Source organism: Gigantopelta aegis, chromosome 5 (genome assembly GCF_016097555.1).
Source record: "Gigantopelta aegis isolate Gae_Host chromosome 5, Gae_host_genome, whole genome shotgun sequence".
Taxonomy (NCBI): domain Eukaryota; kingdom Metazoa; phylum Mollusca; class Gastropoda; order Neomphalida; family Peltospiridae; genus Gigantopelta; species Gigantopelta aegis.
The window spans coordinates 17270469-17286276 of record NC_054703.1 but is presented as its reverse complement, the minus strand read 5'-3'; the positions used below and the strand labels follow the sequence as shown (position 1 = coordinate 17286276).

At 42.6% G+C, this 15808-nt stretch overlaps 2 protein-coding genes across 2 annotated transcripts in view; one reads left to right on the top strand and one right to left on the bottom strand.

Moving 5' to 3' along the window:
* The first annotated feature begins 1956 nt into the window (after positions 1-1956).
* Positions 1957-4476, top strand: LOC121372977 (protein PELPK1-like). Its single transcript, XM_041499415.1, has 2 exons — positions 1957-1971; positions 3778-4476. Exons 1-2 carry the CDS (start codon positions 1957-1959, stop codon positions 4474-4476), a joined length of 714 nt encoding a protein of 237 aa, XP_041355349.1.
* A 2292-nt stretch (positions 4477-6768) lies between these two features.
* Positions 6769-15808, bottom strand: part of LOC121372976 — a 21158-nt gene continuing 12118 nt past the window's right edge. The window contains exons 4-7 of the mRNA XM_041499414.1: positions 14857-14998; positions 13407-13690; positions 9820-9996; positions 6769-7006 (exon numbers count right to left, since the gene is read on the bottom strand). Of these exons, the coding sequence (XP_041355348.1) occupies positions 6869-7006; positions 9820-9996; positions 13407-13690; positions 14857-14998 (741 nt within the window). The 3' untranslated portion in view covers positions 6769-6868. The remainder of the gene's footprint in view (positions 7007-9819; positions 9997-13406; positions 13691-14856; positions 14999-15808) is intronic.

Genomic DNA, 15808 nt, shown 5'->3' with positions numbered 1-15808 from the left:
TTAGTTTTTGTCCACTTCTTATACAATTTTAGTATGTGTGTCGACATTAATATCTCTCCATCCCAAACCCCCATCCCCCACCGCCAGAACTTCGAATCGCCACAAATACCCATTGTTTCAGAGATTAATTTAATACATTTATTTTAAAAATTGTTTAGTAGATTACGGCTTTTCTCCCTTGATCCGCTCTTCTCATTATTACCCACCAGGTGTCGCTTTGTACTGCCGATATCGCACACAAGTTGACATTTGCATATCAATCGAGACAAACCGCGTGCGATTGTTTAGGTTTTGGTAATGATCACGCGCGCGGGCGCACACACATACATACATACATATACATACACACAGACACGCATACACACTGGCTCGCCTGCTTTAGAGTGCCAGTAAGTTCACCACTTTTTATTAAACTTTTATTATTTGAATATGTAATGAATAAATTTGCCTGCTCCAAAGTAGAAAGACATACTTTACTTTACTGGTAACTACACTATTATTATTATTATTATTATTATTATAGATTGAAAATCAAGTATTACTAGGCCTATTAGTTATTACAAGTTTGCATAGTGGCAATACTATATCATTATGCCTCGAACTGTATACAGACTTAAGATCCTCGAATTTACTTGTTTTCGGACCAATATTGTATTCTTTGAAGGTGTGTAATAAATAGAATAGCTCGCTTGTTTTCGTTAGATATAAATTTTTTAACGGTATTGAGAAAGCAAGTTCGTTTGGTTAAAATACCCAATTCTGTACATGTCAGCGGGTCTGATACCACTGGTTTTCATGTTCAATTTACTTTTGTACTTTGACGGTGGTATTTCTATATCCTACCGTCCCTGTTTTGTATTTTGAGGCTGGCATTTTTATACCCCACCACCCCTCTTTTGTGTCGCTAAGACCGGGACTCCGTTTTACGAAGCCTATGTTAGTTATGCACGTTAAATGATTTTAGCACTAAAATCGCTTCGTAAAACAGCTCTGTTGCCCTTTAACATTACGTAACGCTCATCAGTACATCCACCAAGACAGCTTTCCCCATCCTTTCAGAATTACGTAATTCAGTCAATATTATTCTATTTTCTGTTTGATATCGAAGTAAATGATAAAAATAGAAAGTCATCTGTTATAGTACAATATAGCAATGACTGACTGCTATTTACTTTTAAATTAAAAAAAAAAAAAAAAAAAATTGAAAATGTCCTCTCTTTTCACTTTAACGTGACACCGCCTAGAGCATTACGTAATTGTTGGACAGAATTTAGCACCGTGCAATATTACATGTATTAATATTGTTGTATGCTATTTGTTTCAATTACCTTATCTTTGTTGAATATGTCACAATTTATAAAGACATTTGTAAATAGCACTTGCACATTTACAGTTGTGTTTCTGACGGCATTATATTTTTTTGTAATCATATATTTTGTTAAAACAATTACATATGTAATAACTATGTTTCAATCAGGGATTTTTTTTACGGAAAGTTGAAACCTGTGAACTGTCAAGAAATTGTTTTGTGTTGCTAGCTTTTGCTAAGTGGACTTAATGATGATTTTGTCTAAACTTCAGGAGCCCCCAAAACATTTTAGTCTCATAAGAAAACCAAACACAAGAATGTGGCTATATCTAAGGGTTCCAAGGGAATGACCTGCGATGTCACACATTTGGTATTTTGATATTTTAAAGTTTACTAGTGTTCTGTTCCAATATTCGATCGCTAATTTTCTATTGGAAATATTCGAATAATATTTTCAGATAATCTAATATCAGGGCTCTTTAGGTCGTAGGGGGGAATGCTTAAATTAGATGGATGCGACTTGTTATCATTCTAAGGTAGGTCCTTCTTTACACGTGCATTCAGTCTGGAACAAATTGTCTCGAGTGTCATAATAGAATGAATGAATGTTTAACGACACCCCAGCACACAATTAGAGATCGGTCATTATGTGTGAAATAAAGGTAAGTACATCAATATGATTAGTTCCATTAAAAATTAAGATTGTATATTTAGGTGTTTCATAATAGAGAATTAGTAAAGTTACGCGTATGGCTGATATTCATGAAATGTATTTTCGATAAGACGGGAATATAAACAAGAATTAAAGCAAACACTCTTTGAGATCAATGTATTCAGCAATGGTTTTTCTGGTATTACACACTCTTCTAGTGTAAACTCTTTGTTTATTAAAATAGTTTCTAATCTTGTGAACAGATGTTTCTCCTTTGTAACTATTTTGATTACGTGCCCGGTGTTAACTGTTAATTATAGTTGATGCATGTTCTTGTCTTGTATGATAACTATATTTGTATTGACCTCGTTACATATTGTAATGTGTCTGAGTCTTGTTACATACATTCGAATCCGTTCAGTTGGTAGTTCTTAGCTTTTATCGAAGTCGTTTAAACATGGGTACTGTTACAATGCTTAATTGTTTTAGCAAAAAAAGAAAACATAGGAATTTACCCATTTTTCACAGAGCTATGGATCTTGGACATTTTAGGCCTGTTAGCGGACATGTATTGTTTTTTCAGTACTTGACTTAGAGTTTTACGTGCGCGTCCAGAACAAGCCGTTGTAGGACACGCCTGTCATGGTCACAAGTGCTGACTCACGCCAACTCTTCCGTCCATGACAGAAAGAGGGGAGTGGGTCAGAGAAAGCGGTACCTCCCGCACTGATGGTGCACCGGAGCACGAGTAGTCTAACCGTGGTCGGCAACGGGCGGGGTGTGGCAGTACTCACAATGCTTGTGTCATTGTGACGTTGACATACACGATCTTTACAATATTGACTGTTTCCACATCACAGCTTATTCCATTGTATTTTATGTTTTTGATAATATGACGTCTGATTCACAATGATGCCACCTTGTTTTCGTGTCATTCTTTACTACTTAATTATTGACCAAATTTCCCATACTGTAACTGGTTTAATAATTAACTCGACCGAAAGTGACGTGTATAAACTATTAAATGTTCAAAGTTCGTCCGAGTGACCTATTTTAACGTAGCGTCGGCTATTTATACATAGCTAGCGTGGCGTTACATATTAAATGCATTTTAAATATGCTTATATTGTGTGAATGAGCAAGTTTTATTACTTGTTGAGTTGCCGTTAAAACGTACATATTCTAAATATGGGTTAGAGCAGGTAGTCGAACACTATGTCAGATATGGACATTACAGGTTATTCCCATGGGTTGAAGCGAAAGATCGAATACCGTTAGTGGTATCATTCTCTGATTGGGTTTTTCTCGTTCCAACAACTGGTATATATCAATCATGTAAGAGATCTCTTGCTACTGAAGGAAAACAAAGATGTAGCGGGTTTCCTCTAAAGACTTTACGTGTCGGTTATCAAATGTTTGACATCTAATAGCCGATGATTAATTAATCAATGTGCTTTAGTGGTGTCGTTAAACAAACCAGACTATATATATATATATATATATATATATATATATGAGGTTATGATATATAGATTCTTGAAAATATATTTTATTTCACGGTCTTATTAATCATATATATTATGTACATGATTGAAAATTAGATGTCCTATTTCAGTGCACGATACTGTCTCAGTTGTACTGGGGATGGAAAATGTTAATTTATTGACATGCCTTTAATTCTTGAATATTAAATACTTATAAATACATTGTGCGTTGTTTCCGTTCTTGATTCCACTACTGGAGTTGAGAATATTGCGCATATTCTAAAGTGAAACATGACTTGGCTACTTCAGATTCCCTCACTTGCCTACTTCAGATTCCCCGACTTGCCTACTTCAGATTCCCCCACTTGCCTCCTTCAGATTCCCCGACTTGCCTGCTTCAGATTCCCCGATTTGCCTACTACAGATACCATGACTTGCCTACTACAGATTCCCTCACTTGCCTACTTCAGATTCCCTCACTTGCCTCCTTCAGATGCCCTCACTTGCCTCCTTCAGATTCCCCGACTTGCCTGCTTCAGATTCCCCGACTTGCCTGCTTCAGATTCCCCGATTTGCCTACTACAGATACCATGACTTGCCTACATCATATTCCTTCACTTGCCTACTTCAGATTCCCTCACTTTCCTACTTCAGATTCCCTCACTTGCCTCCTTCAGATTCCCCGACTTGCCTGCTTCAGATTCCCCGACTTGCCTGTTTCAGATTCCCCGACTTGCCTGCTACAGATTCCCCGACTTGCCTGCTTCAGATTCCATGACTTGCCTACTTCAGATTCCCTTACTTGCCTACTTCAGATTCCCCGACTTGCCTGCTTCAGATTCCATGACTTGCCTACTACATATTCCATGACTTGCCTACTTCAGATTCCTTCACTTGCCTACTTCAGATTCCCTCACTTTCCTACTTCAGATTCCCTCACTTGCCTCCTTCAGATTCCCCGACTTGCCTGCTTCAGATTCCCCGACTTGCCTGCTTCAGATTCCCCGATTTGCCTACTACAGATACCATGACTTGCCTACATCATATTCCTTCACTTGCCTACTTCAGATTCCCTCACTTTCCTACTTCAGATTCCCTCACTTGCCTCCTTCAGATTCCCCGACTTGCCTGCTTCAGATTCCCCGACTTGCCTGTTTCAGATTCCCCGACTTGCCTGCTACAGATTCCCCGACTTGCCTGCTACAGATTCCCCGACTTGCCTGCTTCAGATTCCATGACTTGCCTACTTCAGATTCCCTTACTTGCCTACTTCAGATTCCCCGACTTGCCTGCTTCAGATTCCATGACTTGCCTACTACATATTCCATGACTTGCCTACTACAGATTCCCTCACTTGCCTCCTTCAGATTCCCCGACTTGCCTGCTTCAGATTCCCCGATTTGCCTACTACAGATACCATGACTTGCCTACTACAGATTCCCTCACTTGCCTACTTCAGATTCCCTCACTTGCCTCCTTCAGATGCCCTCACTTGCCTCCTTCAGATTCCCCGACTTGCTTGCTTCAGATTCCCCGATTTGCCTACTACAGATACCATGACTTGCCTACATCATATTCCTTCACTTGCCTACTTCAGATTCCCTCACTTTCCTACTTCAGATTCCCTCACTTGCCTCCTTCAGATTCCCCGACTTGCCTGTTTCAGATTCCCCGACTTGCCTGCTACAGATTCCCCGACTTGCCTGCTGTAAACAATATTTTAAACAAATAGTCAGGGCACGACGTAGCCCAGTGTAATGCGCTTGCTTGATGCGCAGTCGGTGTGGGCTATTTTTCGTTCTAGCCATTGCACCACGACTGTTATATCAAAGGCCGTTGTATGTGCTACCCTGTGCGGGATGGGCATATAAAAGATTCCTTGCTGCTAATGGGAAAATGTAGCGGGTTTCTTCTCTAAGACTGTCAAAATTACCATATGTTTGACATCCAATAGCCGATGATTCGAAAATCAATGTGCTCTAGTAGTGTCGTGAATCAAAACAAACTTCTTTGCTAATGGGGGAAATGTTGCGGTACGTGATATAAATATCACTTTTTTAACTTTGATTACCAATAACCGACGTTTAATTAAAGCAATAAGCTCTAGTGGTGTAAACCAACATTTTAGAGCGAATACACTGAATACAAATGGTGCAGTCGTGGCGATTAGTGTTCGCTCTATGCCCAGCAACAATTTAATTTCAAATAAATATTTGAAAAACGCTGGCACCACTAACTGGTTATTACGTTATAATCAAACTTGTACCCCAGTGTATTCTTGCATATTACACACGATTCTTAAAAATCACTGGAATAAAAATTTGAAAGATACGTGATAAACAAAAACGTCTTTTACGTATTACATCAAAGACTTGACAATTTGAAACTGACTATACACTCAACTGTAATACTACATCAAGCGAATGTGTTCACATCAACTGTCGGGTATAACGATAAGTTAGCATAGTCTGTTTTTGAAACATATTAATAGTCAGAATGATTTATGATCAAAGGGATAAAAGTACTAGTAGTCTACTTTTGGAAGTTTATCTCGTCTGCTGTGTGTATGTAGTAAGGTCCCATCAAAAGAAACAGTAGTTTTCCATTCTGGTCACCCGGAAATGTACTTGCGGGCGTTGACTTTTTGTTCCTCCACCCACCCACCCACCTACCCCCCATGCCCCACCCCCTCCTGCTAAATATAGAACTCAAAACTATTTTAACGGAGGTCAAGGTTAAGGGGAATGGTAAATAAGATAACTTTATTTATTTATTTTTAATGACGTTAACGATCATTGGCGCCACTTTACATAAATCTCTCTACAATTTCAATAAAACACTGGATTTGTACGAATTCGTGTGGGTCAATTTTTGTTATGTCTAGAATTCAAGTTAAGAACAAAGACACAAGAACTTCACCCAGCCACCCCAACACCCACCCCCTTGCGGTGCTGATTTACTATTCGGTTGGCTATGATAAACTAATGGGGGGGGGGGGGGGGGGGGGGGGATTTCTAGGGTCCAACAGATAATCGTAATGTTAACGAATGAGGATGATAAACTAATGTTTTATAGGACCAACAGATAATCGTAATGTTAACGAATGAGGATGATAAACTAATGTTTTATAGGCCCAACAGATAATCGTAATGTTAACGAGTGAGGATGATAAACTAATGTTTTATAGGCCCAACAGATAATCGTAATGTTAACGAGTGAGGCTGATAAACTAATGTTTTATAGGCCCAACAGATAATTATAATGTTAATACAGATTTACATTCCTGGGATTTTCTTGTTATGAATGTAATACGTAAAACCTGGTTGGATGTAATGTTTTATTTTAAATAGGATCAGAACCTATGTCGATTCCCAAATTGAAGAGGTAGAATTCGTTCAATCGGCCGAGCTAGTCCGATGGCCTTCAAGCCAAGCTAAGTGTAAGTAATGAATCTGGCCTGCACCCTCCGCACCAGCCTCCACAGTGAAGGGAGACAATTCTTCCATTGCTCGTCTTGTTTACCTCTTCAAAAGGATTCCAGCCAAATGCCGACCAAGTTAGCTGAAAAACAAAACAAAAACAGGTAGCGAGTCTAGTAAAATAACAGTAAGATATTTTTCATAACACTTTCAGTATTTGCTAATTAGATGTAAATTGATCCGACCGTGACGGCACTACGTTTATTGACATATAGATTCTAAGCAACCGATCCAGCCAGTGCATCACGACTAGTATATCAAAGGCCGTGGTATGTGCTATCCTGTCTATGGGATGGTGCATATAATGGATCCCTTGCTGCTAATCGAAAAGAGTAGCCCATGAAATGGCAACAGCGGGTTTTCCCCCTCAATATCTGTGTGGTCCTTAACCATATGTCCGACGCCATATAACCGTAAATAAAATATGTTGAGTGCGTCGTTAAATAAACCATTTCCTTCTTTCTAAGCAAACGATTTACGGTATTACCGCGCCACTTTAATCCGAAGGAATGTAGAAAGTGTGGTTCTTTCTACGTCCGAATATTGTTATATACCCTATATATAGCTGGTATTCAAAACTTGTGGCACCATGTTTGAACCGTTTCTCAACCGAAATACAACAAATGGACACAAAAACCAAAAATGTATAACCTACCGTATTCACTAAATTCCGATTGAAGTACTTGCATCATTATTAACAAAATAAATCTTCCAACGACAACATAAAAAATCTGCCAGCCATTTTAAATTTGCTAAAGAGAGCACATTAAGAAAAGTATTGACAATGTGCGCCCTGCGCTAGGCGACACATTAACAGTCGCCAAACAACATTTCAATAGCAATTTTACATTGAAAGTTGTCTAGCGTTCTAAAGAAAAAAAAAAAGTCATGCACTAGTTTATTTTGATGTAGTAGGGTCTTATCGTGTGTTTCGGTATCGTCAAACAAACATCGAGAAATGAGAAACATGCCGAATATAGAGAAATATTTATTTAATATGGAATTTTAGTGACTGCAGTGCACTGGCGTAGGAAGTGGGGGAGGGCAGCCCCCCCCCCCCCCCCCCCCACACACACACACTTTGTAGCCGCAGCGATGTTTTACTTTTATATTTATATATGTGTGTGCCCCCCTCACCCTCCACCCACTTTTTGGCACCTTCCTATGCCGATGCAGTGTGAAACATCATAACAGAAAACTGGGGCCGGTTTCTCAAAACACAGGGCTGGGAGACCGTTACAGTTTGTTTTGTTTAACGACATCACTAGAGCACACTGATTTATTAATCGTCATCAAACATGAATGCCCTAGATAGCCTCCTGTCATCTCGCTTTGGTCAGACCCCATGTCACCTCCCTAAAAAGCCCCCTGCCATCTCGCTGAAGACCCCATGTCACCTCCCTAGATAGTCCCTTGTCATCTCGCTGGGATCAGACCCCATGTCACCTCCCTAGATAGCCCCCTGTCATTTCGCTGTCGTCAGACCCCATGTCACTTCTCTAGATAGCCCCCTGTCATCTCGTTTTGGTCAGACCCCATGTCACTTCCCTAGATAACCCCCTGTCATCTCGCTGTCATCAGACCCCATGTTACATTCCTAGATAGCCCCCTGTCATCTCGTTTTGGTCAGACCCTATGTCACCTCCTTAGATAGCCCCCTGTCATCTCGCTGGGGTCAGACCCTATGTCACCTCCTTAGATAGCCCCCTGTCATCTAGCTGTCTTCAGACCCCATGTCACTTCCCTAGATAACCCCCTGTCATCTCGCTGAAGACCCCATGTCACCTCCCTAGATAGCCCCCTGTCATCTCGCTGGGGTCAGACCACGTCACCTCCCTAGATAGCCCCCTGTTATTTCGCTGAAGACCCCATGCCACCTCCTAGAGAGCCCTCTGTCATCTCGCCGGAGACCCCATGTCATCTCCCTAGATAGTCCCCTGTCGTCTCGCTGAAGACCCCATGTCACCTCCCTAGATAGCCCCCTGTCATCTCGCTGGGGTCAGACCCATGTCACCTCCCTAGATAGCCCCCTGTCATCTCGCTGGGGTCAGACCCATGTCACCTCCCTAGATAGCCCCCTGTCATCTCGCTGGGGTCAGACCACGTCACCTCCCTAGATAGCCCCCTGTTATTTCGCTGAAGACCCCATGCCACCTCCTAGAGAGCCCCCTGTCATCTCGCCGGAGACCCCATGTCATCTCCCTAAATAGTCCCCTGTCGTCTCGCTGAAGACCCCATGTCACCTCCCTAGATAGCCCCCTGTCATCTCGCTGGGGTCAGACCCATGTCACCTCCCTAGATAGCCCCCTGTCATCTCGCTGGGGTCAGACCCATGTCACCTCCCTAGATAGCCCCCTGTCATCTCGCTGGGGTCAGACCCATGTCACCTCCCTAGATAGCCCCCTGTCATCTCGATGGGATCAGACCCCACGTCACCTTCCTAGATAGCCCCATGTCATCTCGCTAAAGATCCCATGTCACCTTCCTAGATAGCCCCATGTCATCTCGATGGGGTCAGACCCCACGTCACCTTCCTAGATAGCCCCCTGTCATCTCGCTGAAGACCCCACGTCACCTCCCTAGATAGCCCCCTGTCAGACCGCTGAGCTCAGAACCCACGCCACCTCCCTAGATAGCCCCCTGTCATCTCGCTAAAGACCCCATGTCACCTCCCTAGATAGCCCCCTGTCATCTCACTGAGGTCAGACCCCACGTCACCTCCCTAGATAACCCCCTGTCAGACCGCATGTAACCTCCCTAAATAGCCTCCTGTCATCTCGCTCAGAACCCACGCCACCTCCCTAGGTAGTCCCCTGTCATCTTGTGGCGGACCCCGTGCCATCCCCTGAGAGCCACCCCTATCATGGGAGGAGGCAGATACATGACGTCACTCACAGTTGGGTCAATGACGAAGTCCATGCCGGTAGTGTCGATGGTGAAGTCGCCTTTCATTCCGCACGATGACTTGTTGCCGCCGTAGTGGATGGAGTAACAGTCGCTGGCCTCTCCGTACGGTACGGGTTTCCCAGTCGTGGTAGCGAACGTGTAATCAGTGCGGTCCACATCCATGTTCTGTAAGGAAGGAAATGTTTTATTTAACGACGCACTCAACCCATTTTATTTACGGTTATATGGCGTCGGATATATGGTTACGGACCACACAGATATTGAGAGAGGAAACCTGCTGTCGCCACTACATGGGCTACTCTTTCCAATTAGCAGCAAGGGATCTTTTATTTTCGCTTCCCACAGGCAGGATAGCACAAACCATGGCCTTTGATACACCAGTCGTGGTGCACTGGTTGGATCGAGAAATAGCCCAATGGGCCCACCGACAGGGTTCTATAAGAAAACGAACGGTTATTGGGTTGTCGTTCAGTGTTTATTCTTTATTTTGTTTAACGACACCACTAGAGCACATTGTTTATTAATCATCGGCTATTGATGTCAAACCTTTGGTAATTCTGACATATATTCCGAGAGAAAGAAAGAAAGAAGTTTTTTATTTAACGACGCACTCAACACATTTTATTTACGGTTATATGGCGTCAGACATATGGTTAAGGACCACACAGATTTTGAGAGGAAACCCGCTGTCGCCACTACATGGGCTACTCTTCCGATTGGCAGCAAGGGATCTTTTATTTGCGCTTCCCACAGGCAGGATAGCACAAACCATGGCCTTTGTTGAACCAGTTATGGATCACTGGTCGGTGCAAGTGGTTTACACCTACCCATTGAGCCTTGCGGAGCACTCACTCAGGGTTTGGAGTCGGTATCTGGATTAAACATTCCATGCCTCGACTGGGATCCGAACCCAGTACCTACCAGCCTGTAGACCGATGGCCTGCCACGACGCCACCGAGGCCGGTATATATTCCGAGAGAGAAAATCCGCTATATTTTTACATTAGTAGCAAGGGATCTTTTGTATGCACCATCCCGCACACATGATAGCACATACCACGGCCTTTGATATACCAGTCGTGGTGCACTGGCTGGAACGAGAAATAACCCAATGGCCCACTGACGGGGATCGACCCCAAACCGATCGCGCATCAAGCGAGTGCTTTACCACTGGGCTACTCCTGTTTATTGAAACTTCTTAAAACAGCAGGTCCCTAAGAACAATATCTGATTTCATTTCATTTCAACTTATTTTCGTGCTTATATCTGGGATTAAGGTTCAAGCACGCTGTCCTGGGAACACACATCAGCTATCTGGGTTGTCTGTCCAGGACAGTGGGTCAGTTGTTAGTGGTTAGTGAGGAAAAAGAGGGTGCAGTGGTCTTACACCTACCCATTGAGTCGTTAAAACTCGTTCTGGGTGGGAGCCGGTACCGGGCTGAGAACCCTGTACCTACTAGTGATGGTTTCTGTGTATCTCTCATACAAATATTCGTAGTGTAACCTGCATGAAAATCACACGGTCTGTGTTACACTCGTTGTGGAGCACTGGCTGGAACGAGAAATAACCCAATGGGGGCACCGATGGGGATCGATCCTAGACCGACCGCGCATCAAACGAGCGTTTTACCACTGGGCTACATCCCATCCCAGATGATATAAAGAAACATGCAAACAAATGTGTCCTTTCTTGAAAAAAATATGACATGGGTTCATTACAATGAATACTGTCAAAAAGAATTCCGTTCGATATAGTCTTGACAATATTTGAGTGAAACAGCCATGTGCAAAATGGTTCTAAAGAGCATCCAGTTAAAGGGACATTCCTGAGTTTGCTGCATTGCAAGATGTTTCCGACTAATAAAATATGTCTACGATTAAACTTACATATTAAATATATTTTCTTGTTTATAATATCAGTATCTGTATATTCAATGTGTTTCTGGTCGTCTTAATATTTCTAAGAAGTCCAAACTGGATTTTGTTTTCAAATAATTTCGTACGTACGAAAAAACTATATTTTAGGAAATAAAATGAAATTTAACCTAGTACAAATATTAGAACGATCAGCAATACGTTTAATAAAACAGTTCACAATTCCTCTACTACACGCGTGGGTTGTAGAGATTTGTATTGGTAATTATTAAACATTGTTATTTTCAACAGAATCTTAGACAAGGCTGTCAGAGCAAAAATTAATTCGAAAAAGGCAGCATTCTTATATAATGAAATAAGCACCTTGCTGAACTGGCTATGAAACTGAAATGTATCTATAACAGTGACGATAACAGGACTCAGATAAACTGTTGTACGGTAGGTCAATTACCTAAGACTGGTATTTAAATTTACTTTTATATGTTACGGCGTGTTTAATATAGATACATATTCAAAATGTCATTGTGCATGGCTTAGACAGCATAGACTGCACCATGTTTGAATAATGCTGCCTTCATATCTTTTCTTACACACCCGTTGGTGAGGACAATACCATACGTTATTTTTCGGTTACACATTGTTGTTTACACATATACGCGTGTTAACAATTTCAAGACATACCATTGGCTGCTCCCAGGTGATGACCAGGTCACCAATGCCATACAACCAATGAAACACTACACAATGGAATTCGATTAGACAGTGACGTATAGTTAACCTGGCATCCATGTGTCTGTGACACGTAAGTCATCTACAAGTGCAACCGCTGTAAATAACATTTAGTCGAAAATATGTTAACATTTGCTTAAAACCTGGTTTTTGAGGATATGTAAGAAATAGAATAATACATTCGTGTCCGTTGGATACCATTTATCTGACAACTCGTTGTTTAAAAACTTACCAAACTCGCTTTCGCTCGTTAGATACATTATAAAACAACTCGCTGTGAGATAAATGGTATCTAACAGCCACTCGTGTATTATTCTCTATAAATCAATACAAATTTGATAATAAAAAATTAAGACAGTTAAAAGTATGTGTATACGTAGAGATTAATATATACCAGGAATCGCTTTGGAGTATATTCTATTCATACCACATATATTGCATTGAACAACTAGTTTAGCATGAATAGCGTTCATGTTGTCTTAAACCTGTTCAAAATATGTCTGGATGTTAACTTCAACGCTGTCTTTCATGTGTTTTGTTTCATATATATTATACTAAGTAATACTATGCTTGTAATATCACTATAATTGCCACAAACTGATTATTTTTAGTAGAATAAATTCACCATTTACCCAGCTTTAAAGTGAAATCACTTACATAGGCCTGAATTATTTCCAAACTGCTTAATAGTTCTGAAAATGTTGTAGAATATTCACCTCGATCGGAAATTTCAGGGCTTCTAGAATATTTTTAAAATTCACTTGCCATAAATTCAGAAATGTTCGATGCTAAAAATAAATAGGGTACTTACATTCAAAACAGATTGCCTGCAAACAACCTGATTTGAATATGCCTGACGTTAAGCTTCACAGATATGTTCATTCTGAAAAATCCCGGGGGTGGGGGAGGGAGTGCAGGGGAGAATTATAGTGGGCCCATGCTTGACAATGCCTGATACACGGTATTTCGTACCTTTATATGTACTCTGATTTTTGTAAACGAACTGCTTCCAGATAGTTCTGGTTTAGGAGATGTTGTCTCGCCGTTGCAGTTGCGGTTGCCAATGTTGGGATGTTGTCCTGTGTTCGGCACACTCAGCGGAACATACTCTTGAGGCGCTGTCGCCATGTTGTGGCAGTAAAATGTTGAACCCTGATCTCCAAGTGAATCCGGGAACAAAACGTAGTCGCCATCTTCAGCCCAAAAGTCGTTTTCTTTCACGTCCATACACGATGTGGGGCTTGCTGTTATAAGATCTACAGAAATAAAGAGCTAAAACTGTTCAATTCTATTTTTTGAATAATAATTAATTATTGGCACTGTGCACATACCAAAATATTGTCCACATCAATTAACTCCTGTCCTGGGGGAGGGATGTAGCTCCGTTGTACAGTGCTATCTCTCGTTCCAGCCAGTGCTCCACAACTGCTGTAACAAAGGGCGTGGTATGTGCTATCCTGTCTGTGGGATGGTTCATATAAAAGATCCCTTGCTGCTAATCGGAAAGAGTAGCCAATGAAGTGGCGACAGCGAGTTTCCTCTTTCAAGATCTGTGTGGTACTTAACCATATGTCCGACTCCATATAACCGTAAATAAAATGTGTTGAATGCGTCGTTGAATAAACAATTTCAGTTCCTTCTTTTGCTATCTTGACAAACCGTCTTATTTATGGAGATTTCCACCAGGGAGAACATAGTATTTTGTAAACTTGGATGACGAAGTAATAAAAGTACTAAATATTTAGAGAAAAAAAAAAAGCCAATTTTTGTTAGAAGCAAATTCATGGGGTTTTTTTCTAGGAAAGGTGGCACTGTAACTGAGGCACCTACAGTGTATGTGGGAAACATACGACACCCTCCTCCTGCATCCACGCTTGGGTGGACCGAGTCGCCCTTCGACACCCTCCCCCTGCATCCACGCTTGGGTGGACCGAGTCGCCCCTCGTGGAAACATACCGACACCCTTCCCCTGCATCCACGCTTGGGTGTACAGAGTCGCCCCTCGACACCCTCTCCCTGCATCCACGCTTGGGTGGACCGAGTCGCCCCTTGACACCCTCCCCCTGCATCCACGCATCGGTGGACCGAGTCGCCCCTCGACACCCGCCTCCTGCATCCACGCTTGGGTGGACTGAGTCGCCCTCAACACCCTCCTCCTGTATCCACGCTTGGGTGGACAGAGTCGCCCCTCGACACCCTCCCCCTGCTTCCACGCTTGGGTGGACTGAGTCGCCCTCAACACCCTCCCCCTGTATCCACGCTTGGGTGGACAGAGTCGCCCCTCGACACCCTCCCCCTGCTTCCACGCTTGGGTGGACCGAGTCGCCCTTCGACACCCTCCCCCTGCTTCCACGCTTGGGTGGACCGAGTCGCCCCTCGTAGATCCGAGCCTGCCTGTAACAACGGCGTTGTTTGCACTTACCAGTCGTTGTGACAATTAGTTTGAGGGGTCCTGTGGCTTTACAACCGCCACACCACCCTCCACAGAGAAGAGATATTGTCTGGCCAGTGGTCGACTTCGTCACCTCGGCAAATCCATTCCACCCGGTCTTTTGCCATGTTATCTGAAAAAGATGATAGAGCTCCTATTGGTCGAACCAATTATATGTGTTGTGGAATGATGTGGCTACTTCTGATTGGGTGAATTGCCGGCGTTTGCAAGTGCACACCTTGAAAGTTCAACACAGTTAAACTCTGGAAATTTGTATGCCAACATGCGCCGGTTTACGGCGAGTGTTCGCTGACGTTTAAAGTATAAACCTATGCGCTGGTGAAAGCCGGCAGGCGCCGGCTGCGGGCGTATGCTAGCATGCTAGGGCGGGTGACGGCGTCAAAAGTATGAATCCAGCTTAAATAAGGGTGTGTGCTTTTGTTGATTGCTCCTTTGAATGGATAACTTCACGGTTGCTTAGTTCGTTGCACAACTTGTGAAAACTGAAACTGATTCGAGAAAAAAACATATCGAATCAGACATACTATGTGAAATGTTAGACTTCCTCGCTAGAATTGATATAATGTTGTGTTGAAGAATACGCAGTAGCAGATCTAGCGGTGGGTCAAGGGGTCCGCCCCCCCCCCCCCCCCTTTTTGTAAACCGACCATAACCTTTAAGGGAAAACGTGATTATATTAACTGTTCTGTGTAAAAGGAGATATCAGTCATCACATTTGAACACCGGCATCGGTGGCGTCGTGGTTAGGCCATCGGTCTACAGGCTGGTAGGTACTGGGTTCGGATCCCAGTCGAGGCATGGGATTTTTAATCCAGATACAGACTCCAAACCCTGAGTGAGTGCTCGCAAGGCTCAATGGGTAGGTGTAAACCACTTGCACCGGCCAGTGTTCCATAACTGGTTCAACAACGGCCATGGTTTG